Source organism: Amblyomma maculatum, chromosome 9 (assembly GCF_055883805.1).
Source record: "Amblyomma maculatum isolate TAMU_Amacu chromosome 9, ASM5588380v1, whole genome shotgun sequence".
NCBI lineage: Eukaryota > Metazoa > Arthropoda > Arachnida > Ixodida > Ixodidae > Amblyomma > Amblyomma maculatum.
The window spans coordinates 72,768,799-72,796,584 of NC_139352.1; the positions used below are offsets into that span (position 1 = coordinate 72,768,799).

General features: G+C 46.3%; 2 protein-coding genes across 4 annotated transcripts in view; one reads left to right on the forward strand and one right to left on the reverse strand.

Annotated features, from left to right (window-relative positions):
* Positions 1–1,417: 1,417 nt before the first annotated feature.
* Positions 1,418–27,048, forward strand: Grip (Glutamate receptor interacting protein). Its single transcript, XM_084580188.1, has 19 exons — positions 1,418–1,427; positions 3,016–3,099; positions 4,366–4,437; positions 4,919–4,982; positions 6,845–6,990; positions 10,186–10,348; positions 11,126–11,271; positions 12,339–12,483; positions 13,270–13,451; positions 15,482–15,700; positions 17,316–17,550; positions 18,556–18,773; positions 19,078–19,293; positions 20,855–20,999; positions 21,658–21,815; positions 22,262–22,290; positions 22,366–22,552; positions 25,467–26,179; positions 26,812–27,048. The coding sequence occupies exons 1-19, from the start codon at positions 1,418–1,420 to the stop codon at positions 27,046–27,048; spliced, it is 3,369 nt and encodes a 1,122-aa protein (XP_084436314.1).
* Mcm2 (DNA replication licensing factor Mcm2) overlaps positions 12,960–27,786 on the reverse strand; it is a 40,331-nt gene continuing 25,504 nt past the window's right edge. For all 3 annotated transcript variants that reach the window (XM_084579042.1, XM_084579044.1, XM_084579043.1), the window contains exon 19: positions 12,960–13,357. The gene's annotated coding sequence lies outside the window, so the exon portion shown is untranslated. The remainder of the gene's footprint in view (positions 13,358–27,786) is intronic.

Sequence of the window (27,786 nt, forward strand, 5' to 3'; positions counted from 1 at the left end):
AGTTGGTAGCGTGCGCGTGTGTTGTGTATCTTCTCTTGTGTTTGTGTTTTTTGCGCCACATATCTGAATATGATGCAGCACCAACTAGCCCCTCAAGCCGTTATTCTGACACACTTGTTTCTGTGGACACCTGAACCGCGCCTTAAGTGAACAGAGGAAGGTTGGACTGAAAGTGGTAAGAGAGACAGAGCGTAGTGGAGGGCTACGGAATGATTTCGACCAGCTGGGGATTTTAACGTGCGCTGACATCGCACAGCACACGGATGCCTCTTCGTTTCGCCTCCATCGAAACGCAGCCGCCGCGGCCAGGAGCGAACCCGCGGGTACTCCGGCGCAGTAGTCGGGCGTATTACCGCTGCAACACCACGGCGGGGCAAGGAGCGAACCCGCGGGTACTCCGGCAAAATAGTCGGGCGTATTACCTGCACCACCACGGCGGGGCAAGCATTAATTGCAAAACCTAAAACAGTGTCGCTTTCTCTTTTTTTTTTTTCGATAGTCATCCATAGCTCTACCGCACCGTTTTTTCTCCGCTTTTCTCCACAATAGACGTCACGTAACCTACGCCAACCAATGTGTCAGGAGACAGACATTTATGCATATAGGGGACCGCAGCTTCGCAGGGGGGGCGCTGCAAGCGCCAGTGAAAAGCGCCCTCTTCGGCGGCGTCCCGATAATTGACCGGAAAGGCCGGTTCCCCCTCCCATTGAACAGCTGCGCGAGTGGCTCTTGAAAGGGGTCAGTTCTGCACGTGCTGGGCTGCTGCAGATCTGTTGTGCAGTCGCCTGCTTTCTCCTTGATGCTTGAACGCTTACGCATGGGCATTCTTCAGAGAATTAGGAAAATCGTTCAGCGCAAACGCGAAAAAAAAAAACTTGTGGATAATGTTCCCTCCGTGAGGCAAATTGACGAAAACGCCAATACGTTAACGGCGCTTTTAGTGCCGCAAGTAATTAAGTGGCAAAACAGTTTACAACGTGGAAAGTAAATCTATTTTTTACATAGTCATCTTCACAATGCAAAATTTTATTTGGTGGCTCAGTGTGGTGCACGAAACTTCGCTGACTTAATAGATTGAATTTTGATATTTTTTTGTGCTAATAACATTGAAAATTACCGTTATTTTAACGCAGATTAAGAGTCCTGAAGGCGATATGCGAGGCTGAAGAGAAAGACGAGACCGTTCACCCAATATGCCTACCAACTGCTCGCTTATGGTTAAAAGAAAAATGTCGTAAGCTTGATTAATAAGTACCATAGAGAAAAGCGGCTGCTTATTTATTTCATGCTATTACAGCGCACGCGTACCCTCAAGACAACCTATCTGCAAAGCCATCGATCATAAGCGAATGCTCACTGATGTGGATGACAAATGTTTTGACTTCAAAATTCTTTTTTCGAAACTGCATTCGGCCGCATGAACATTCGTAAGTAAATAACAATAATGGAGAAATGCTTAACTAAATGCTACAATTCCGTGCAAAAGTGTGGTAAACGTTTCTGCAATAAATAATGCCATACTTTTTTAATTGGATAGAAGTCTGGTCTAGTTAGAGGCCGTTCATGGCAAAAAATTATGGGCGCGTCTCCTCTTTCTCTGTACTCGTAAAATGTGCGACAAGGAAGTTTCATCGCGAACATTTTTTTAGCATTCATGGCTATGTTCTCCAAAGCAGCAGTTTACAAGCAGTGGCAAATGCACTTGCACGGCTAGCATTCTGTGGCACTGCAAACATGGTGCTGCTGTGTGATTTTAATAAAAAGAACCAAGAGGGGCCATTCCGCACCCCTGAACACAATAACCTTTTTTTCCCTCTCTGAACGCCTTGGAATGCGGGCCAGACTCGCAGCGACCAGCAACATCTCTTTTGTGCACCTGCGAGTGAGACGGCGCGTGCATACAATGAAGGAGAGGGTGCCAACGGCGCGAGCAGCGCGCGTACCAGTCGGCACGTGGGTGGTTCAATTATGGTTCAATGCGCTCCCCCGGCGACGTCCCCGACCAGTCGTTCAGAACTGACCGCCAGAGGAGGAGGCGGCGCTGGTGTAGTGGGAGCAAACTTCAGGTGCGCTCCCCTATATATACTCCTTCTCGTCGAGCGAACGTGGAAGTTTTGGCCCGTACGTACGATACGCAGACTGTTCTGTATCACGTTGTGGTATGAAGTCACGTCCCTTTGTGGTCTATATACTTTGGGAATGCCTTAAGTCTCCGGGCGCTAGGGACAATATTAAAAGTAGAGAATCCTGAGTAACCCTGCTGCGAAGCGACGTCCCCGCTGACCAGCAAAAAGCCGTCCGCCTGGCGGCTAAGGCCGCGAATAACCAATGTATATTCACCAGTCCTTAGTCGCGGAGGTTCCAGCTCCCGTACCTCAGACCTGCGTGCCAGGAGCGGGGAGTAGGGGGCCTCCTAAATTGGTGGAAATTAAAATTTTAATCAATCAATCAGGTCGTGGCTGCACGTGACGTAGTAAATGATGTTACGGTGCTTGGGCGCGACTGCTGATTTATGGCTTCCGCTATGCGGCGTCGCGAAACTCGGATGCCATTTTTCCTGCTGCACTGGATACGCCGGATAACCTTATTTATAAGTTATCTCCAGGAAGGGGAACTTCTTTCTAGCCCCCCGAGGGGCTACTTCAAAAGATGTTGATTCTTGAACTTGTTTTGCCAGCTGATGCCGCACGAACTGTACTGTATTAGAGAGATTTAGCATACCGTGATCCGCGATCCGCCACCGTGACTCTATACCGCTCGTGGGCGGGGCGCACAAGCTGATTGGTTCCGATGCGGCAGGTCAATGTGCCGACATCAAGTATGTGGCGCCATCTATCGGCATCAAAGTGATCTGGGCATGCGCAATGGAAAGCGCGGTGGCGAGTCGCGGTAGCGGATCGCGGATCACGGTGTGCTAAATCTCTCTATTGTCTCTGCGCGGATGTCAAACGAGCTGTGCAGACTCTCGCGCTTAACCGTTGCTTTCTCTCTCTCCACCTGGTGTCCAATGTGCAGGTGAGGACGTGGCCTACCGACGTCGCACCGAAGCCCTGGAGGACGTCTCGCTCACGCTCACCAAGAGGCTCAGCTTCATCAACGGTACGTGGGTGCAGCAGCTGTCATCAACACTTTCCCGTCAGTGAACAGATATGCTGTGAATGCATGGCTCCCGTGCCTTCCGAAAGGGTACACAATGTAAAGCTTGAACAAACCTGCATATTATATTTTGCCATAATATTGCCCTTAATTTGGCCCATATATGACAAGCTTTGAGGCTAGTGTAAATGCTTAAAATTATGTTGAACATTGAATGACAAACTGCTTTCTTGTAATCATTTTGACAGCTCTTTCATTGTCTACGCGAAAGAAATGATTGGTCACAGCAGGAAAGCACATATAACAGTCTTAATTCGTTGAATGCGCGACTATTGTGCCTCTGAGGAGCACCAGAAAGATTTGGTTTGGTTTGGTTTTGGGGTTTAACGTCCCAAAGGGACTCAGGCTATGAGAGATCCCGTAGTGGAGGACTCCGGAAATTTCGACCACCTGGAGTTCTTTAACGTGCCCTGACATCACACGGCACACAGACGTCTAGCTTTTCGCCTCCATCGAAAAGCGGCCGCCGAGGCCGGGATTCGATCCCGCGTCCTTGGGCACAGTAGTTGAGCGCCGTAACCCCCGCGCCACCCCGGCGTGGGCTGCATGCGCCCCACCGGGGTGGTGCAGTGGTAAGACGCCCGACTACTGTGCCGGAGTACCTTTCAAACCCGATCTCGGTGGCTGCGTTTCGATGGAGGCGAAACAAAGAGGCGTCCGTGTGCTGTGCGACGTCAGCGCACGCTAAAGATCCCCAGATGGTCGAAATTACTCTGCAGCCCTCCACACTCCTCTTTCCACTTCCACTCCCACCTTCCTCCCTTCCCTTACGGCACGGTTGAGGTGTCCACAGAAAACAAGCGAGACAGTTGCCGCGCCTTTCCTTTCCTATAAATCAATCAGTTTTTATGGTTCATGCTGACTTCAACGGTGATGGAAGTTTGCGCTTCGCGCCAGCTGCCGCATGGTGCGCATACACATACATCGAGGCTGGTTCGTGTCAACGCTTCATTGCGATGCGCTATTTCTAAACTGATCATACTCGGCATGTAAGATGCGCCACTCTGGCGGGAAGAAGGGTTGAAGTCGGTTTCGAAATTACTTCAGAAGGAAGGGATCGTCGCACAGAACTGGCAAAATCCAGAGAAAGGTAGCAGTGATGACTTGGAGTAGAGAAGACACGTGCTAGCTTAGTTTGTATGTAAGTCGCCGTGTAAAATGGCACGCACCACAGGTATCACGAACTACTCGGCCATTATTGCTTTGCAGAGGACAAGCGCGGGACCTCGACCGTGGAACTAGTCAAGAGGGAAGGATCTACCCTGGGCCTCATCATTTCCGGTCAGTGCAAAAAAGAGGACTTGGAAACTCAAGCGCGCATGATGATTTACAATACATTGCGATTCTGCATAAATTTGTGAACAACACCAGCGGTCTTTGCTGGTGTCATATAGGGCACACCCACCTTACACACAACTTTCTGCTGGCAACACAAGATAGGCCACTCTGTGAGCTGAATTCATAGTGAACCACATCTTAATTTCGTGTACACAACTTCAAGAACTAAGAGAGAAATATTTTGCATTATTTTACAATGAGCACATTCTTTGCACCCCATGATGATTTTAAGTGAAAGCACTGGTTGACTACAGATCTTTAAGTTAACGAAAGATGCCAGCGTTTTAAACAACCTGTCAAAACATTTCGCAGATAATAAATTCTAATCTTGTGTTTGGCGCATAATAGCCCTAGATGTTTTTTGCGCCATAAAAACTCAACGTAACTAAAAGACTGACACCAGCGGTCTTTGAATTCACCGCAGGCGGCATCGACAAGGGTACCCGTCCCAAAGTAGAATCTCTTCGACCTGGCAGCATAGCGCACAGGTAAGAAACGGAGCTCAGCTGGTTCACTGTTCGACCAGCGCATGCATTCTGAAGAGGTTAATGGTGATTTCCATTGGTCGAGTATAGTCGATAGAAGCGGGCGCCAGAATCATAGCAGAGCGATATAAAGCGAATTAGCCTTGGTCGACCAACGGAACATGCCGAGCACATCCTAGCGCCAAAATGTGTTGCGAATTGAAACATAATGGCAGGGGCACGGCACTTTAAACATGCTTTCGCACGCTTTTGACGCTGTTATATACGCACTTCGATATAAGCGCGTTAAAAAAAAAAAAAAAAAAAAAAAAAACGTGTCTTCTGCCAATATTTCCGAAACCACTAAAAACAGCACAAAACAAAAATCCCGCCACTTTCCGGAGTTGAACAGATCGCTGATTAGAACTTCCGGCGAGATCCGACTCTGGTCGGCGCTCCGAGTTGCTCCAAACGACCAGAAAAACACGCGCGACCTGCCTTGGTCGACCAATGGAATTCGAACTCGTTATCCTGGAGCAAGGAAACCTGCTCCAGAGCGACCAGTGGAAACCGCCTCAACTCCGAATCAATCCACTATAGAACGTTGCGGGGGCACGTCCTGGAATATCAACGTTCTTCCCAGGCCGAAACAGTGTATAGCGCTCAGCAAGGAAGTCACGTTGCGAACTGGCTCGACTACAGCCAGTTGGCAGGCCCATGCATTAGCATTTCCTTCTTCCTACAATCTCAACAGCAATAACAAATTTCTGCCAGTAACGAAGGTTCTAAGCTTTCCGACCCATGTTTTCGAAGCTTGAACATCACAAGGTTCCGCATGCGTCATTAAAGGCACGCATATGAAAAATCAGTTTTCATTCATCAATTTATGCTAACTGCTGTCTTTAGCTAAACAAAATTGTCCGCAATTCTACCGCATGCGGTATTCAGCGGGAATTCAAAAGGAAACAGTGGATACATTGAGTATAGTGCCTACCTACCCTCGCATCTACGCTTACCACCAGCCGTCAGTACGCATGCGCCAATCTCCATGACGATGCCAGACACCCGTTAGTGGAGGGCGCAGTTGCCGCATCGGTACCATATATATACGCGCATGCGCAGTGGCGACATGAGGTGTTCATTTTAATAGTATATCCATGTCAGGTTAGGCTTATATACATTAGGGTTTCAGGGTTGCTAATATAGTATAGCATTTACTGATAGGGTTTGGTTCACGGGATTTAACATCCCAAAGCGACTGAGGCTATGGGGGACGCCGCTGTAAAGGGCTCCGAAAATTTCGACCACGTGGGGTTTAAAGTGCACTGACATCGCACAGCACACCAATGTCCTCTGTTTCGCGCTTCCATCGAAGCGCAGCCGCCGGCAGTCGGATTCGAACCAGGGTACACTAGTAGACTAGTCGGGCGTCTTACTACTGCACCAAAATAGCGGGGCTTACAAACAAGTGACTTTGTTCACGAGGACTACTCAAAAGTGGCAAATGCAACACGCCACGAAGGCACGGCAACTGCAAAATCGAGGGCACTCGTCGAATCAGTCCATTTCGCTTTTCCTAAGCCTGACAAGGTTACCCGCTTCTACTAAACTTCGGTGTATAACTGGGATGTAGGCACTCGCAAGCTAAAATGTTTAGTTTGTCGTGCTGTAACACTCGCCATTATTGGCGCCAAATGTATTTTCTGAATGCTGCGTATACGGCATGTGTTACACGCGCTTTCTTGTTGGCTTTCATTCAGGGATTATGCGGTGCTCACATGTCGCTTCTGCAGGACTCGCAATCAACGCCATTGAAATGGAGTTAATTCAGTCGCGTACACAAACGTTTCGTGAAGCATTTCATTGTCTTCTTTTGGCGTTGGCAGGTGCGACGCCCTGGCTATTGGCGACCACATTGTAGCTGTGAACGGAATCCGGACCAGCAAGCTCAAGCATGACGAGATTGTCAACTTGCTCAAAAATGCCGGCGACAAGGTCGTGCTCGACGTTGAGTATGAGATTCCGAGCACAGGTGAGTGGCGCTACGAAAAGAAAAAAAAAAAAACTGCTTCCGGAAAGCTGAACGCAGCTCAAAGTACTTGAACAGAGGGCAAGGCCATGAGCTATGAATAACTATTTATTAAAAACTCTCCTAGTTACTTCATATTGCCGCGAACTATCAACAGCCGGCCGCCAGCATACATACGGTCTTATCACTGTGACTATACCGAACATACCGATATTTCACTCTTTGCTTGTTCATGCTCGGTATCAAGAAATGCGCCTTCATTACTTTCTTTCTATCGCGGATGAGCCGAGATTAATCTGGAATAATTGCAGGCGAGCACAACTGTTTCCGTATTCCGGACTGATACGGAAACAGAATTAACTCCTTATTGGCTGGGCACCGCGAAATGATCTTCGGCTATCCTGGTGTAGTGTTCGCTTCAAAACAGAGCCCTGTAGTTGAGACAGTGTTACTCCCCTGCTGCCGACGTCATGAGCCGTAGGAACATGAACGTTTGAGTTCAGCGGGACCGTGCGGTGGCCTGGAGGCTGCGTGCCACACGTGCCACAGAACAAGTGTGACAGGTAATTAATGTGCCTTTTCTTTCCTGTGAACCAATTATTAATGCGAAAGCATTACTTCGCTTTGGTTGGTTGGTAACAACTTATAGTCCTGCAGAGCTTTCGCCGACGGGGCCTTAGGTCTCCCACATGGGGACGTCGATGTGTTGTCTCGCCGTCGCCTCACGGGCCTGCTGAATATTCACAGATTTCTGTCAGCAGACCGCGTCCGCAAATTCGTGTCCGCAACAGTTGAGTAATTGAGAAGTGGTAGAGGTTAATGAGTGGTGTCAATCGATAGAGGGTAACGTAACGTTGTGTCCGAAAAAACGATTAGGCCAGTAAATTAATTAGGTATCAGTTAGAGGCAAAAAAATATAAACGTAAAGGCGAAAATGGTCTCGATTAGCCAATGGCTTGGCGCCACATTTGAATGTATCGAATACTAAATAGTAAATAAGTCAGTCAATTAGGGTGACGCCAAGATGTATTAGATACTAAATAGTTAAATCAGTCAATTACAGTGACATCAAGGACGTGACCTGGAACACGGCACTTTCGGGTGCCAAGTTCCCTTCCTATCTGACAACGGCAAATCTGCGCCGATGTGTGTCTCGCAAATAGCGGACGTGTGTAGAGGGAGATTAAAGATGAAAACGTTTGATGGTGATATGTATAAAGGTTATATATAGAAACCGATATAGCTAACAATATTAATTAATGACTTGTAATGACCGCAACGGATTTGAAATGAGTAAAAATGCCGATGAGTGGTAATGACTTAGGCATGCTAATGACTACGATACGATCAGTATGTCAAACGACTTGTAATGATCGCAATTGATTGAAAATGAGTAATGAAGCTTAGTTATGAGTGGTAGTGACTAAGCATGACTACGAAACGACCAATGTCAAACGACTTGTAATCACCGCAACTGGTTGTGATTGAGTAAAATGCTTACCTATGAGTGGCATGACTCATGACTACGAAACGACGAATATGTGAAACGACGACTTGAAATGACCGCAACTGATTGGAAATGAGTAAAATGCCTAGCTGCAATGAGGCATGACTACGAAACGAACAAGATGCTAAACGTCAACTTGAATGACCGCAACTTACTGGAAAGGTGCAAAAATGTTTAATGGCGAGGCAAATGATAGGAGAGAAGGGTAGACTTTCGCCGTTCTCCTCTTAAGAGACATCTAAGAGACCCTCAGATTTTTACTACGATGCATGAATCCAACAATAAAACAGCAGTGTTGTCAGGATTGCCAGCATGCCTTGCTCAAGCACGAGGCTTTCGACAAGGCGCCATCCGCGGTCTGCTCTGCTCCCTGGCTGCCAGTCGTTGCTCGGAATAATAATGTTCGAATTTAAAATGACATCTCAGGAGCACAATTAAGTAGCAGACGCTGCAAGCTATCGCACCAGACAGCAGCAAAGTGGCTATGTGAAAAAAAAAAAAAAAAAAAAAAAATCGCTTCTGTCGCAGCTATCATTCGTATTCGTAATAGCACTTCAGTACGGGGCTTTCGACAACTAGCACGGCGCCACCCGCGGATGCGCCAGGCGACGAACTGTACTACTCCCTGGCTGCCCTAGTCGCCGCTAGGCCTAACGATGTTCGAATTGGGGAAGGGGGGGGGGGGGGGGTAGTGTTCGCCACGCTTCCCAGGGAGAAGGGATGGGGTAGCTTGAGAGGCCGTAGGGGCAGAGCCGCCTAGGCTAGTCTTGTCTAGGTGGCATTGCTAGGGGATGCTCTTCGGTTGGTCTCCATGCTGCTTGCGCAAACTACGAGTTTTAGGGCGAAACCCTTTAATGGCTTGTACTGTCGTGGACAAGGTGTGTCCCGCTTTTGAGGCGGCTGTAGCCTGGCGTTCCTTGGCGCGCGTACAAGTGTGGCAGGAACGCTAGACAACATGAGACTTCTGGAGGAAAGGCGCAGTATCTGTCACACACACTGTGCGACAAGTATGCGTTTGGATGGTACGCCATCGCTTCCGTCGCGTGGCGTTCCTAGGCGCGCGTTTAAGTGTGGGATTGCTGATGGCAGGAACGCTAGAAAAGATGAGACTTCTCAAGGCTATCACCTTTCACTACTTTAGTCGCCAAAGTCCCACGTAAATTTTTTCGATTCGCGGGAGTTTACAGCGGCTCTTCGTTCACTCTAGTGGAGCGGTTCGGCTAAGGTTCATAAAAAAACGCAGCGCAGTTGCCCGAATACATATTTTGACGCTAGCCCCATTATTTTCTAATTAAGTTATAACGGCGGCCGTTATAGGGGCTAGCTCGACTGTTATGAACCTGAGAGCAACAATCAACAGCATTTGTAGAGAACTGAAATCGAGAGGCTACCAAGTTTAGTAAGGTGCAATTTGCTGACAGCTTAGATACCAAGATTAATCCAAGCATTTGATTGCAAGATACCATGAACCTAAAAAGTTATTGTATCAATGACTGCATAGACTGCCAAGCACCATGCGACCTCACTGAAATAAGCATTCCCGTCATATGTGAAAGCAGCAAAGTTCAAACTAACACCTGTTTGCATGTTCAAACATCAGTATCCCTGATACTCTCTAGCAAACTACCTATAGCTCGTGTCAACTTATACAGGCACATGCTTTCCCTGAAATCCTGTGTACCCCCGAACAGCTGCAGAAATGTCCATGTGTGTCTGCCCCAAAGTCATCCAAGTCAAGCTTGAGAAGGAGAACGGAAGCTTTGGCTTCCTCATCCGAGGAGGCACCTGCCCGGAGAAACTCAAATGCCGTCCCCTGACAATCACTCATGTGCGGCCAGGAGCTCCTGCCGACAGGTAGGAAGTGGTTATGGAATACCAAACATTTTTTGAACCAGATATGACGAACTCAAACTTGCCTGAGCATCTGGGAGATGGGAACAATTAGACGCATTTACGAAGTGTGCTCATGCCACACACAACTTGTGATTGCAACAGCCAATAAGCTTGGCATGCTACTTTTCACATGCCAAGGATAGTTTTAAGAAAAATATTTTTAAGCCATCTGGAGCTTTAGGCTGCTTTCGTAAGTGGAAAAATATCAGCGTGCTCTTGAAAACGACACTGGCAACTACACAACTCTCAGATGCAATGCACTCAAAGGCAAGAAAAAGAATAAAATGATACAAAGTGGCACAATTTTTGCGACCACCAAGTTGTCTTTCTGCCACAGCCATGGCACCTAATTTAAATGAGTAAGCCAAGGAGAGAAGTTCAATTAGCTTGTTCGTATACAGCTGATATAAATGTGCACAAATGCATGCATCTATCATTGCACATGAAAAAGGTGCCAGCTAATCATACTTATTTTTAAAATATGTGCAACCTAGTGACTCCAGAAAGTACCCACTATTTTGATGCAATTGAAAAACATAATTATGACACCAATGTTACATAACAGCACGTTATGATGCTTTCACAGCAATAGCAAATAAGGCTAATTCAGGGAGCTGAAATTTTTGTCCCAATGACCTTCATCAAAGCACCAACCTTCTACAGACATAGCACGAAATTGAAAGCAGAAAAGGTGCAAGCACACTCGCTCTGAACACCCTTTGGAAATCTCTCTTCCAGAGAGGGCACAATCAAAGCGGGAGATCGCCTGCTGGCGGTCGACAACATCAACCTCAACAATGCTTCGCTCAATGAAGCAATGGCTGTCCTGAAGCAGGTTGAGAAGCAGGCTCTGCTCACTATAGAGTATGACGTCTCAGTCATGGGTAGGTACCAAATAACCATCCAATAGAATAATGTAACCAATAGAAAATAAGCCAATAGAAGAGAGTACCCATTTCCTGCTTAACTTACACTGAAATACTCTACGATACTTCGCTAATGTCCTAGTATGCTTTGCACCCTTATAACATTGACTCTCTTTATGCAGTTGAACCAGAGCTTGCAAGTGAATACAGGCTACACATTTTCATTCAGGGGAATCCCTAAAGCTGGAACCGCATGGCACGATTTAGGGCGCGATTGCCGCGCAGATGGTGGGACACGCGCGTCATTCTGTCGCGTGCCCACCACAAAATCGTGCCGCTGCGTAGTTCTACGCAAAGTAGAAAAAAACGCCTCGCGCGGCGCATCCACTGATGTCACGGCCAGTGTCCACCAATCAGTGTGTAGTCATTCTGGTTTGCCAACAGATGGCTCTGCTCTCCGCGCATCTCGGCAGAACCTTTCCGGCGGAACTTTGTTGTTTCGTTGGCAAAGCTGGTGCGCACGTCCAAGGAGCCACGTGCGTTCACACAGTGTTCAGCCAAAACGAACAAAACAACCTTTAACAAGGCCCTAATCACCGAAGTGGAAAAGTATCGCATCTTGTGGGACGTATGCGACCGAAACTATACAAACAACGTAACCCGGAAAACGTGGCGCGCTCCACTTTTCTCGTGCGGGTGCTAGCGCGTCGACGGCAACGCAGCCGTTCGCCGCGTGTCGCGTTTTTCACTCGCGAAAAGCACTCCATGCAGTTCGGGCTTAAGACAGAGTTAGCGTTGTAACAAAGAAAGTAGCAGTCATCATTCAAGGACCAAAACAAATTTTTCTGAGGCATGAACTTGATAAAGCTGTTTAAATTTTTTGTGCCGTCATGGCAACAGTTGAGGGGCACTAGCAAGGTGGCACTGTAATATTCGTACACTTTTGTTAACTTTAAAATTACCTCTCACTTTAATCATAAGAAATGAAAAACTGTTCATTTTGCTCAAAACCGTAGCCATTTATCAACCAACAGTGCCAGATAATACACAATGCAATGAGCTTGTACTTTCCTCTGCACACGCAGATGCTGTACGTAATGCGTCGGGACCCCTGCTGGTGGAAATCGACAAAACACCAGGAGCACAGCTTGGAGCCACACTGACCCAAGTTCCACACGGGGAAGGGGCCATTGTCTTTGACAGCATTAAGCAAGCAAGCATTGCTGAAAGGTAACACCCAGTCCTTCAAATTGGGGCAATAAAAGAAAAGAACAAAATGGCCGATGTCATGGTACAAAATTGCAGGTGTGTGAAAACCAACCGAGATTCTGTGCTGAAGATGGGTAATGCATGAAGCATGGTATACCAAGATATTTCTGGCCACACATCACGCAATTCGGAAACAACAATTACCTCACTCAATTGAAGGAAGACTGTCAAAATTACTACAGGTTTCGTACTGATGAACTTCTGAAAACCCAGAAATGTAAACAAAACATTCCAGTTATCCTGAAATATTTAAACGAAATCAAGCTACTGATGTTGACAATACTGTTATAGCATGTTGTAACATATTATAGCATGAAATCAAAGTACGTTCTGGATTTGCTTTCAGATAAACTAAGAATTTAGTTAAATTGGCTGAAGTGAAATGATACACTGTGCAATATAAAACGAAAATAAGGTGGCCACTATAAAAAACTGTTCAATACATGCAGCTGCGAGAATTGAGCTGAGGTCATTCAAGGCACCAGTGGATAAATATAAGTGAATTTTTTTCCAGCACGAATGCAAACCCGTCTTTTCCGCATGTTGAACTAGATTCCACAAGAAATGCACATCAAGGCTTGTCCAAAAATTACATAATGCATTTTAATAAACCAGCTTTCAAACAATACGAGCGTAAAGGCCAACAAGTAAAAATTTCAGTGGGGAGTGCTATGTACAGGTAAGGCAATGATGAAAATGTGACATTATAGCAGCGATGTTGCTTCTGACAAGTGGTCCAAATGTCAGGTGTGGGGCCCTCCACGTTGGTGACCAGCTCCTGGCCATAGATGGGACACGTGTGGACCAGATGACTGCAGCCGAGGCAATGCAGCTCCTGAAAATGGCAGTCGGAGACATTATCAGACTGGAGATTCTTCCCATCAGCCAAATGGCGCTGAGGAAATGCCCCAGTGCACAGTCCAAGAGAAGTGAGTGGAACCGACAGGAACTAATGTAAAGCCACTAATCGACAGTACTTCAATGTTGCTTTATCATCTACAAGTGAAATATGTGTGTATACCTGTCAAAAGTCTCGAGTGATATAATATGTGAAATAACTTAATCTCAGTGCCATTCTTGCATGCCAGTTGAAATAGATATATAATATGCGAATTATTTGATGCATCTAGCTCACACATCTTGATCTTAATGCAACAATGTTTTTTTAACAAAGTCACTATTTTAAGAAGATGCTGGGAAAAACCTGATGCAACACTGGGGAGGAGGCGTGACAGTGGAATATAAACAACTGTGCACAGTGCGTGCATATGAATACATTACAGTAGCCAGCGTACATCACTAAAATTAGAAACAATTCATAATTCATTAGCTATGTGGAGATGCACAGATTACTTGACTAAGTGCGACCAAGAGAGAAAAAGGAAAAGACTACCCAATGTGAAGAGTAGCTTATCCGAACTGTCAGCATTATTTGCTGCATTCAACTAATTATTAACTAGAACTTATTTACTTGGCAAACTCTGAAAATGATTTCTATGGTACAAGGCTATGGAGAAGAGCCCGAGTTCTGACCCTAACTGCATTTAAAGAAGCTGTCAATTCTTCAACGTTGAACGCACTAGGTGTGCCCTGTTCCAGGAAAAAGTAACAAGATTGGCGCAACTGACTGTCAACTAGGACAGCCACGTCACGTCACGTGGCACTGTGGCTTGTGAATCTATTGACTGGGCAATTTGCATGTTTTCAGGTTGAGGGGAGACGAGAGGGAGACATCTGTAAAGTGCACCGCATCCCCAGCGTCAGAGCTCCTGCCATATGTGAATGTGCTAACGGCTCTTCCTTTTAGGCTAAAGAAGAGGTAGAATAGACAGTGTAGTGGGTGGGGGTCTCCGCATGTTCCCAGTGGTGTCGCCAGTTGCAGCCTGCTTTCGAGTGAGTCTGATCACAGCACTGTACAAGTGGGTGCATTGCTACAGGATTCAAGTGGTTGCACTTTTTTTGCATAAAGCTCTGCAAGAGTGAACAACCAAACAGAAATAATTCAGTGTTTTATTTGGTAATGCCATAACAACAAGTTCTAAAATGGCCTACAGCAGTGCTGTCACCTCATTTGCCACCAAATGCAATGCCACGTGTTGCCATACCACCGTTTTAGTGATTTGTCACATGAGCAAAAAAATTACATCTTCCCTCAACAAAACTTTCTGCAACCCTTTTTAGGATTACATTAATGCAAGTAAAAAAAATGCCCTGCGCCGTTAAGCGCCGTTACAGCTTTTGAAGAAATTAAGCTAAGATAGAATGCTGCAGTTGAGTACTCAACGGTAAATGGCCTTTTCGCTGCTGGTGTGTTCTCCTACGCACCACGTGCAGCAGATTTTCAGCAGCAAATAGTTCATCCTGTATGACAAGTTTCACCCACAATCTTTCCACTCAAATCGTACTGATGTGAGCGCTATCACATTTACCCTACTGATAAGCAGAGCAATCTGCACTCTTCTTGCCCCAAGGCACCATGGAAACTGCCTGTATCTACATGTTGCATGTGTACGTTAGCCTCTGGAGACACCAATAACATGGTGAATTCTTCATGTTTTTAAGCCAATCACATTATCTTCGTGAGAGTTTGAGAGTGCGAGTTTGAAATCTACACATGCCAATTTTCTGCTCTTTTCTGGAGGTAGAACAGAATGCGTACCTAGAGGTGTTATAGATTTAAGCAGCACGTAGGCATTACAGAAAAATAATGAGGTTGTGGGATGTCCTGAATTCAGCAAAAGTCAGAAAAAGAAAACACGTAGACATAATGCAAAAAAAAAGAAGAAACTCATCTTAATTTAAACCGTACCTGCAATGCAAAAGGCAATGCAGATTTTTTGAAGCCTGAACACTCTTTCTGTGCGCCGACTCCATGCTCTTCTATTACTAGACATTGAGCTGAAGCTTTTCAAAGCGCAAAACTAGATGTTCCGCTGCTTCCGGTTCTTTAAAATTCGAGGTGGAGCGGCCGCAGGTCAGGGCTATGCCTCCAGCTACGACACCCTGTCGTCCATGGGAGCGCACTCAAACCGGTCAGCAGCCACGGCACAGGGACGCTCGTGCCCGCTGCCACCACTCCCTCCGGCACCCCCACAAGTGCCGTCGACCCCATCTTCATCGAGAAGAAGCAAGCCCAGCAGAAAACAGCTACCAGAATACCTGTCCAGCTCTTCAAACGGTACAGCATATGCACACAGATTGTGCCACATGTAATAAACAACCGCTGTCCATAGCACAAACTTTGGCGAGTGGTACCGTATAAACCAAAATATAGGTCGAGATTTTTTTCTAAAAAATAAAGCAAGCTAAAGTCGCCCCTTGCCTTATATTGCGGTATTTAGCAGAATTTGAGGCACAGTCTGGCAACAAGTGACGAGCCTGGTTGTGAACGAATAGCCAAAACCGTATCGACATCCTGCAGTTGCTGGCATTTTTTTTTTTTCTGTCCCACGCCCATTTATCTTTGCGTGCGCTCTTTCGTTCGACCTATGAGAGTATAAAATGCCTCATTAGCAAGGAATAACGGAATGTGGAGGCAGTTAAAGTGGCTTTCAAAAAAAGTGATGTTCAGTGAAGTGAACGGCAACATGGACACTCTCTCAGTGACAGTTCAGCGTTTCAGAAAAGAGAGTGCGGTGCCGTGGACAAGATTAGCTGTTTGCATGCAACCTTTCAAGTTGGCAAGGAACATGGCCCGATTGTTAGGTTGTAGCATAGTTCAACATTTTACTCAGTAACTTAATGTAAGGTGCAGAGTTTGTACAAAAATTGTGCATAGTTGTGACTCACAGTAATAGCCATGACTAACAGGCATTATGCGATGTAGCATCACTCAGAACTTTATGAAGTAACATAATGTAAAGTAACAAACGCTGTTCACATTCTTACACGTAAGTAGTCTTAAGTGTTTTTTGCAAAGTTTGTTTTTTTAAGTGACAAAATGTTGCTGTGCACGTCTCCTTAAAAACGCTGCCAAATTTGCCAAAGTATATGTGTCGCATTCAGTGAGCCATAGCTGTATATTGCCTCTAAGATAATCATAAAGCCTTTCTCCCCCAAGTGCCATAAGGACAGCAGTGTGACCGCATAGCTCCTGCTTACAAAGGCAATTGTACGTACAAGTATTTGCTGTTCAGTAAAGGGTGGTTCATAATAGAAACCAGCCAAAAAACGATAAATAGAACAAGATGCACACAAAACGATTGTCTTTTGGCTGGTTTCTATTATGAACCAATACCAACTCGCCCAGTTGACAGCCTTGCTGAAAGGATGGCCAACCGGATGCTTTGAATGATGCTTGGAGCAAACTACTCCACTGCACTTGGAATGTACATAAGATGATATTGACAAAAACAAGAGTGCATCCGTAGGTGCACCCACAAATTATTCATTACAGGCCACTTTAGAGTCCACTGCTGCACCCACTAAAATCCAAATTTGAAAAAAAAAAAAAAGAAAAGAAACTTCAGATACTAATGCTTTGGGCTGCCTGTCTATATGCCTAATGAGCAACTGACTGACAACCAATGGCACTCGATCAAAGGGTCAGTCGGGTAAGCGACGATGGTAGCTCACAGGTAAATTACGTCCCCACGACCCTGCAACCTCTTAATCCAATGCTAAACATCGAGTAACCAGCCCACTTTCCCTCATACAGCTAGTGGCATAAAAAAAAAAAAAAAAAGAAACCTACGATTTTTTGACAACTCAGTCAGATTCTATGTTGTCATTTTGACAAGTGGCACATGTTCCCTCTCTCTCTCTCTTCTCTGTTCAACTGCGGCTCTCTGTAGCTGGCCTCTTGTTCAAACACATCCTGCCTGCAGCGTCCATTTCATCCGTGTATGGTGTCCCCCCCTGCCTGTTTGGACTGAGCCAGCTGAGCCACACCGAGACTACCCAGGTCACCATCTATGCTGATCACAAAGGCTTTGGCTTCGCCCTGCAAGGACCCACCCCTTACGCATCCGATCCACTGCCCCCCGTGCCGACAATCAGCAGCATCGATCCCAGGGGACCAGCCGAGAGGCAAGCGCAGCTGCTTTCATGCATGCGGTTACAACCGAACACACAGCACTCGTACAATTATCAGCACACTATACTAACTTAGCAACTACAGTGCTTGCCCAGGCAGCACAAACTACTGGTCCAACATTGGCATTGTGCTGGCAATGACCGGCCCAATGTAGGGCCAGTGACTTCCCAACAGGGTACCAATATTGCCGCTATGTCAGCAATGTCCGGCCCAACATAGGCCCAATGCACTGACAACACAGTACCAATATTAGGACAATGATTTGTGCCACCTGGGTGACTGCTGAACCTGTACTCCCAGGCCTAGCGCCTACATTTAGATGGAAGCACAGTACACAAACATCCATTTTTTGCGAGATGATCGAAGAAATCCGAATTAATAAAACCTTCCACTACAATGTCTCATAACCACCATCTGCGGCTTTGGAATGTTAAGACCCACATACATACCACACATTGCCACTGGAAACACCCAAGCACAGAAAACGTCAAATAAAACTTTAATACAAAATAAAAAATTGCATCACTAATGGTCCTTCACTGCAGAAATGTGCAAAACTGAGATTTATTAAGATGATCTTGACATGATTAAGTTTAGTTAAGTTTGACGATTCCTCGATGTCCAAAGCCAATAAAATTGTTCGCAAATGTGCAGATGCATGCAGTAGTATATCAAAGTAAATTCGGCACTGCTCCATCACATGCCAGTGCGGTGTTAACACCAGAATTGCTAGGCTGCTTTGCGGAGAGCTTTAGGTTTATTTATGAACTTACTTTCCTGTAAGGGGGTCTGAAGAGGAAAGGAATATTCATGCAAAAGTAGATTTGTGGAGCCAACATTTTTTGATGTGTAAGTAGGAGAAAGCAGCTACTCCAAGTTTGTCATAATTTGTTTCCTTCTGTGAAAAGGAATGAAAACAATTTGCATTTTCATTGCATTTTCACGCCCTTCTCACAGAAGCAAGCGCAACAACAGTGACAGATTGTTTCTTGTCCTAGGACTGGAGTTGTCCAAATCGGAGACCGAGTCCTCACTGTGAATGGGCAGTCGACCGAGGGCCTCTCGGTCGAGGAGGTCACCCAGCTCATCCAGCAGTCCCGACCTCGAGTAGTCCTTGACATCGAGTTTGATGTCGCAGAGTCCGTCATACCAAGCAGCGGCACTTTTACCGTCAAGTTGGCTAAAAAGGGCCCTGGCCTCGGAATCACCATCACATGTAAGCCAGCTTGCATTCTTTTTATTGCCCGGCACGCAATTGTAAGCACTCCTTTCAATTGTTTGGTGTTATCCAGATCAAAACACACAGTAAAGATGACGATTTCTGCGCATGTCATGAACGAATAGTATCGACTGAATACACTATGGGTAACTGCCTGGAATTTCTCGAAGGCTTTTAAGCGAATCACCTAGACAAGTTGGTGTTAAAAGCTTTCACCAGAATTTGCCAGACTTTTGTACACGTGTAGAAATAAAGCGAGCCAAATTGAACTGAAACAAATTCTGCCGATTCTCTTTAACAGCGCCCAAGAACAGGCGACCCGGCGAGCCCCTACTGATCTCAGACATAAAGCACGGCAGTGTAGCACACCGCACAGGCACCCTCCAGCCTGGCGACCACCTCCTCGCCATTGATTCAGTCCGCATGGACAACTGCACCATTGAAGATGCCGCACAGATTCTGCAAGCTTCCGAGGAAGTCGTCAAGTTGCGGATACGCAAGGACGAAGCCTTTTGCGGTCAGTTGTTGTTCCTTTGCGACCACGACCTGGCTGAAAAAAGCTTCATTTCAGACGCAGTTGGGGAAGAATCCCAGCTACCACCTCCAGAAAGCTCGCTAATTTGAACCTCAATAATACATAAAACTTTCTGATAATTCGAACTGCACTACTTGGTCTGGCCAAGCTCCATAGCCTTGCTGATTCAGTCAAACAAAAGTCAGATCCTTCATGGATACTTTGAATTAAGTGCCACCGCATCTGGGTGGCCCAGAGCTCGGCACATGGCCAAGGAAATGACCCTATGACAGGTCAGCATAGTTATGAGGCTATGCGCCTCCACAATCAGGTGAAACCATGGAATAATAGGTAAAGCCAAACTGGCACCATGAGTGGCTGGAGGTGCTGAAGGGTAGGGGGTGGCGGCCATGGCAGTGGTTACAAGACTTACGATGAAAAACTTGCTAATTCAACCCTCTTAAATTCAGATAAGCCTTAGTGTCGTTGCGGTTCCAGCCAATGCCCATGTAAGGGTACAGCATCAGACAGTCGCTGCAGGTCTTGCACCAGTTAACCCACATCCAGGTACAATCGGCACATTAGGCGATCATCGAAATAGCATTCCTCAAACCTGAACTGCATGGCAGAGTGGACTACACACCTCTGACCTGCGTGCAACGGCAATCGTGACGAAAGACGGACGGCCTGGTCTCCAAGAATAGGCTGATTACTTAGTCTCAGTTTCGCTTTTGTGAGTTTCGTGCAGTTTGTGCCGGTCTGCGGTGATGGCAATAGTGATGATGGCTGCGCATCGGCCAGCCAATCGACTGCAGCTCTGCGGCGCTTCGGATGCATATTGGCAGCACTATGCGCTTTCCACGCTTCCTGCTGCACGGTTCAAGTGCCGTTCAGCGCATTGTGTGGTGAAGTTTCCTCACACGCAATGCAAGCTGCTTGAAAAATGGCCCCGCAGCTACCATGTCACACCGTGACAGATGCTAGGTGTGGAGGCTTACTATTTTCGAGAAGTTCCACTTTGACGCTTCTGACAGTAAAGCATTGACAGAAATGCGAAACACAGACACTGTCGAGCTGGTCTTGTTTAAAAAAGCAGGCGACCATTGCCCAGTGTCTCGCCAAATAAAATTTACAATAATGCGAGTGGTTCTTGTCAGTTTTCAGGGAGGCAATTAGATATTTTAAACTTCAGATAATTCAAACTTCCTTCAGTCCCACGAAGTTCGAATTAACAAGCTTTCATTGTATATTCATCCTCAGAAACTGCAACAAGATGGATTTCTGCCTTTGTGAAAGCAGATAGATGAGTTTACTGTCTCAGCGAGCAGAGAAGTCGGCCGGCAAGATCAATATTTAGCCAGCTACACTGCATATTGCAAAGAGAAGAGCAAAACGCAGCAGAGGAAGCAGAAGTGCATGAATCTGTAACACATTCCGTAATGTATATAATGTACGGTAAATTTTTTGCTACAGTACCTGTAAAGCTTAACAGCTGTGTTGAACGAAGCCCGAACAGTTACCATCAGAACAATTCTGCATGAACCATGGGAAAACCTGTGCGCAGAGGAACCAGACGCAACGGGAGCCGTCATCTTCACTGTGGAGTTGGCCAGACATGGCGGACCATTGGGAATTACCATCTCTGGAACGGAAGAACCCTTCGACCCCATCATCATATCAGGACTGACTGAGGGAGGCCTTGCAGAGAGGTGAACAGAACTCCTGTCACACTGTAACTATATGCAGCCCTGCATATTGATGTGAGTAGCGCAGGTTTATGCCACGACCCCTCTCTGACCTTTGTTCACCCACATAGCAAAATAGATGCCCAAGTTCTATTTGCTTATGTAACTGACCAAGACTGGTGATGACCGACAAACAGGGACAAGAAAAATGAAATTCACACTAGCTCACAATAAGACTGGCTAGGAAGGAGCTACCCATATGACAAAACAATGACACAAAAAGTCAAAAAGGTAATTTCAGAGTAAAGGATACAGCATCTGACTGTAGATTGAAATTATAGCTCATGAGGGCCCCTCTTAATTTGCTAATACTTACATATTCCAGGGAGCATCAAAGTTCCCTTTGAACAGACTTACTTTTCAAAAACACATAACTGAAATAATTCTAACAAGTAAAACAACATGTCAAGTGCAGAAATGGGCAATCTCGTTTGCTCTTCATGCAAACTCTGAGCACGGCGGTAAAAGAAGAGGAAGTTTATATTACCTCTACAGCCGATGTCTGCATAAGTAACAGAAATATGCTACCGACACATATGACAGAGCAAGAAATGAAAATCACGCTCTGGACGATCTAATCCCCAGTCCTTACTAACTATACTTCCATTAATTTCGCCCCCAGGACGGGAGCACTGCACGTGGGTGACCGAATCCTTGCCATCAATGGACAAAGCCTTCGTGGAAAGCCTTTAAGCGAGGCTATCCTCCTGCTACAAAACTCCGGAGACGTCGTCACACTCAAAATATCCAAGTCCCCAAGAAATCAAGGTACAGAAGCTTGTGTTTAAGGCCTTTGTTGGAAAGCAATGCAAACAAAGCTTTGAAGCAGCGTTCCCTCTTACCGTAAAGGATGGAAAGTGAGATCGGTCAACAGTAATCTAGCTAAGGCTTCAGAAGAATTGCAAGAAGTAAAGAACCAACAATCTAAAATTTATTATGGTATCGCAGCGCTTTCAGACAAGGACAAAGGACTAGGGACACACACAACTGCGCCGTTGTGTGTGTCCCTAGTCCTTTGTCCTTGTCTGAAAGCGCTGCGATACCATAATGTTTGATAACCACCACCAATTAGCCCAGCAGTATACCCTAATAAAATCTATGCCATAGTATAATACACTGCATAAAGACGGGTTAATTTCTTGCATCGAGGTTGTGCAATTTGATGTCAGGAATTGTCAGAAGTGTGCGCATCCAGCATCATGTCCAATGACGTGTACTATTTTCAGGCCTAGACCGGATCGACCGGCCCAAAGAGGTGAGCCCAGCTCTTCGCAGGAGTCTAGTGGCCACACCACCGGTGCCCACAACAGAGCCTCGTCCCACGTTTCAGCCCGAGCCCAGCAGCTTCCTGAACCTGTACGCCACCCCTATCCCCAGCGTCGACAGTGCGGTCGAGTCATGGGACAGCTATGGCGGACTCGAGGCTGCCGCGGCGGCCGCTGCTGCCGCCAATGGTGGGGCTTCCACAATGGCCAAGGTCATGCCTTCAACACCAGATACTGCTCGTCGGGAATCAGGTATCGGAGGAAGCTCCTATCAAACTGTTGTTTGATGCGCTGAACTCTTAAGGGGTCATGACACCAATTTTCGAATATACACTGTTTATGCATCTTGTTCCTGGTGCGCCAAGCAACTAAACCTCGAAGGTTCAGCTCCATCGGGTCTGCAGATGTTTTTAAAACTAGTATCATCGTTTTTTCGTAAACAGCTAACTGATCTGGCAAATGACACAGCCGGCGACGACATAAACCGCTGCCGTGTTGTCTGCTGCATGTTCTGTGCACGAGTAGCGTTAACCGCGGTTATGCAAAGCCATGGTAAGCCATTGTGACGGACCAAACAGCTAGCAGTCATGCCGCTAACCGCGGTTACCGCAAACTGAGCTTTTTGATCTCTGTTAGTGCATACCGAAGCTTTGCCAGGAAATTGTGGCATCTGTGGTGGGATTCAGGTGCACATCGGCGCCCGAGTACGAAAGGAGCACGAGCTGGCCGCTCGAACAAAGTACACATTGTACACTGAAACATGTCTCAAAAGCAAGACCTAAAATGTGCAGTGTATAGAGTGCCGTTTGACGGCACTTCAGTACAATCTTCAAGTGCCGTTTGACAGAGCAGCAGTGCAGTGTATAGGGTGCAGCGCGCCACAATGAGGCATCCAATACCTCATACCGTCTTAGCAGCATCGTTTACAGGGCACGTTATCAGGCCCAAGCCTGGTTCCAACCGCATCATGAAAGTAAACGAAAAGCTCATGAGGTTTACAGCACTAGATGTCGCAAGCTTACAGCAACAATGCTGCCTGCAAGCGCAGCGGACGACGGCGCTCTGGCCATCTGCTTCTCCCCAATCGTCGCTAGGCCTAGATTACTTAGCATCGAGGCCACAGTTAGTGGATGGCATTTAACTGATCAGTGAGATGTTATAGTAAATGGGTCAGTCGATCATAAGAATTCCTTACGCTCAACAGCACTATTTTGTAGTAAAAGAAATTATTATTTTCGGCGATGCCTTAGCAGCGGAGCTAGCGTAGAAGAACACGGGCATCGCACCGGCCGCAAAAGCTGCTACAAGGCTGTGAGCAAAAACTCTCACTGTATGGCTCAGCATTTCTAAGAAGCATTCATTTTTGAAATTCATTTTTCCAGGGCTTATTACTACTACGAGAAAAACCAATTTTAGCATGCTTTTCTGACACTGGCACAAGGGACTCGCCTTATCGCTTGCATGGACGGCTTGAAGAAGGCATGGCTAGCATGGTGGTGGGGGCAGTGCTGCCATCGGACGATGATGGCGGTCGCGCCGAAGGTAGATGTCTGGGCAAGAACTAAATCGCGCTACCACAGTCTATATTCTCTTTTTATAAACATGCTTACTACACTCATTGGGAGTCATGCTGGTCTTTGAGCAAGCACTGTAACGTATCAGCAGCTTATCGGCGCACAGCAGCAGACGATGCGGTGGCCATTGTCGGTCTCCGACGTCACCAAGCATTTCAACATGGCAATTCCTGTCGATAGGGGAAGCTTCGCGGTCTCAACTTCAGTCACTTATTTCGAAATAAAGAATGTGTCTAGGGTGCTCAAATTTCGAGAGATATATAAAGTAATAAGATCAAGAATTATCTGCCAGACTACAAGACTGAAAAATAGTGGATGACCATGGCATGACCCCCTTAACAAAACATGAACAAAATATGAACTGACAACTGTTTATTACAACAGTTTTTCACATCTACACAAAGAATGACATGCCACGGGCTTAGAAGGATGTGCGAAAACCGACGAAAGCGAAGGATGATAACCACAGATAGGGCGAGCCCGTGCCCCAGGAACCAAAGCACCAACGAATAGTGGAAACGCATTCAGTGACGACGTGATACCCCACGTCATTGGATACCTCAAATGAATGTCACTTCTTTATCTGAGAGAGACAAGGAGACATTGCTAATACATTTCTCAGCTCCGGTACATCTAATCGTGAAGGCTTCCATTATCTCTCTCTCAGCTCCGTTTTTTGCATGTGCTATGAACGAACTCCTTTCAGAAAGCGGGTGGTTAATTAGACCGCACTTGTAGTCATGTTCCCCGAACCTTTTGTTAATGCACCTGGCAGTTTGTCCCACATACTGCATTCCACAGGCCATGTGGTATGCGGTAAACCAGATCGTTTTCCTGTGCTACGAGAACAGCCCAGTGCCCTTCACCCCTTTGTAAAATCGTGTATACGGTAGAGTGTGGCATGCTACACTGCTCCAAGAAAAATTAGGAGACCCCTTTTCTACTCTTCTTTCAGCCCCTCTAAACCTTTGCTCGAGATGTTCAGAGATTTCAATCTACAGAGAGCAGTAAAAGCCTTTTAACACCTCTTTGAAAATACTCTTTTGGAACTGCCTCAGAAACTTTGGTAATTTGACTACGAGAGCTCTTCCCATCTCTTGGTCGATGAGTAGTGTCGAACCTTACATAAAATGTCCCTAGTCCACTGAGAAGATCTCAAGTGTTAAGAGCATTGCTTTGCTATACAAAAGGTAGTCTGAAAACAGATGCAAATTTCTATGTGCGATTTCTTTCAAAGGATTATATCCAGCTGAAATGTATATGCCTTCATGCAGAAGATACAGCCACAAAGCCGTGAGCTCTTTTTCACACTTGACTAATCATGCTTAGTTATGTTTCACTCACAAACTGAGGAGAAAAAATTTATAGCCACAACAGCAGCACTTTCTTTATTGAGTGACATGAAATTTCAGTCCTGATGAAAGTCATTTAATTATGTTTCTGGTCACTTCCTTGAAGATATTCAAACTGCACTTCGTTTCCTATATTATCCATGCCGTGCCCATTTTAGACTTGTTTGTCAATTTCCAAAACAAATACACTCACAATGACACTTCCTTAAGCAAACCCCCCGCCTCGTTTCAAAAATGCAGATGTTCCAACAACTGCAGCACAGCCTTCATCTCCTCAGCAGTCATGCCCAAGTGTATCCGCCGAACTGAAGTCTTGGGAAAGAGACGTGTGGGGCCACCGGCCACCGCCAAACCTCACCGCCATTCCTGGATCGAGTGCATCAAACCCTCAGACCTTCATCCCAGCGAGCAGTCATTCGGCCGCATCGGACAGCGGTTCCGCGGACTGGTCCAAGGTTCTCGAAGACCTCGAGACGTGCGGACAGTCAAAGCTGCTCCGGCAGATAGAGCGAAGCATCATGGGCAGCCTGCCTTCCATCGCGCCCCTGCCGAACCCCGAGATGCACTTGCCAAATCCAGAGAACCTGCAGTACGACGACCTGTACGGATTTCAGTCTCGACTCCAATCCGACGACACGTCAACCGAGTGCGAGTTCCAAGCGGTCGATCACGAGCAAGTGCCGTTCACTCTGTCACCATACGAAGTGCAGCACGATGGACGACGGCGTGACGACGGGTCTGTGACGCCTTATCCAAACTACGGTGGCCGCATGACGGCACCCATCCCCATCGAAGTGCACAGGGTCACGCTTTTTAAGGACAAGGTCTACGAGGACTTTGGCTTCAGCGTCTCTGATGGGCTGTACGAAAAGGGCGTGTACGTCAACCGCATACGGCCAGGAGGACCTGCTGACATGAGCGGGATACTCAAACCATTCGACAGAATCCTGCAGGTATGTTGCAACAGCCATGGTCTCAAGCACTGGGGGTCTCAAACATGCAGCGTGTGGCGGCCCGTGGGCTGTGTGATATGACCCACCGGCTCCCAAAATTTCAGCCTTTGGTTCCCATAGCACGTGCCAGCTTCAAGAGTCTGCTTTACCACCAGACTCATTTTCAAACTAAAATCGGCTTAACTACTTAACCTGCATGAACTTGGGAAGAATGTCAGCTGCCTTCTAGAGCAAGGCTCCAAATAACCCGCCCCTTTCATCTCCAAGCCTTAATTTATTTTTTGAGCGTAAACAACTCAACCATCGTACACTTTCACTGTCTCTCTGAGCTATCCTGAAGTGGTGCCCATTCCGGCGTCTAGGCAGAATCAAGCTCGCACTGCTTTCCTTTTCCATGAGAAATGTGAGTTTGTGGTCAGGGAATGCAACATTTTTTTTAGATTTTTAGTTATTTTAACACTAATTATTTCTTACACTTAGACTGACTGAAAAGACATCGCAAGTCAAAATCTAGGTCAATGCTTTGACGTGTGCCTTTTTTTTTTTTTTTCCTCTTGAGCAGCATGCGAAATTGGAAGTATTGCGGATGCACTAACTGAAGATGTCTCACAATACACTGACCGTCCTTACAGGTGAATGAAACCAAGACCCACGACTTCGACTGCTGCCTGACCGTCCCTCTCATGGCATCCGCGGGTGATTCGGTTGAGCTCATCATCAGCCGGCCAGCCTACGTAAATGGCAATACGTCGCACCGGAACTATGAAGCCTCGGCGTTTCACCCCTGGATTGACGATAACGACCGCGAAGACTGCTCCTCACCTCACGGGTCGCGGCCGGGATCCCAAATTCTGACGAAGACCCTGTAGCAACTGCTACAAAAGCAAGACGGTCGAGCCACGATAAAAACAAAACAGAGAAGGGAAAGAAGTGGACTGACTTTTCAGTCCAACGCAGGTTGTGAACTAACACGGGTAGAGGGCTCAGAGATGCCAAGAGATGCGCACGCCTGAGATAATCATTTCGTCTTTTGTTTTCATCTTTGATGAGAGAGAGTGTTTGCTTTTGTTCATAGCTGAAACATGGATGCTGAACAATAATAATCCCACGTTTCATCTGCATTTACGTTCTTGAGGTTTAATGATGCTTTAACTTATGAAGCTACCATTATGTATACATGGCTAATTCTAACTATGTTAAAAATGTTACTGTGCACGTTAAGGTTGCAGATTTTATACGAATGTGAGCAAATGCCATGAGAAAGATGCCTTTCAGCATTACGACCATTTAGACAATGTATATCTGTAAAAGAGGCATTGTCGTCTGAAGCGGAAAAAAAAAAAACTTGCAAAAAGTCATTTCATGACACAAACTAATGGCCACACACGTGAACAAGCTCAGTAGATTGCTTCCAAAATAAGAAAACCTTCAAAACAGGCAGACAGCTACTTAAGCCTTCTCTAGCATTTACAAAACATTGTCTCCAAACTGTGCTATTTTTTACAATTCTACGTCACTCTACCACTTGAAGTTTTTCGGCTCTCTATTAGCATGTATATAAAGAGTAAGAAATTTGCTCAGCTTCAATGACATTACCTAGTCATAAA

Coding starts and splice junctions, on each gene's coding strand:
- Grip (XM_084580188.1), top strand. Junction 11,272..12,338: donor GTATGACGTCTCAGTCATGG/GTAGGTACCAAA, acceptor CTGCACACGCAG/ATGCTGTACGTAATGCGTCG. Junction 19,294..20,854: donor CAAGGACGAAGCCTTTTGCG/GTCAGTTGTTGT, acceptor ACCTGTGCGCAG/AGGAACCAGACGCAACGGGA.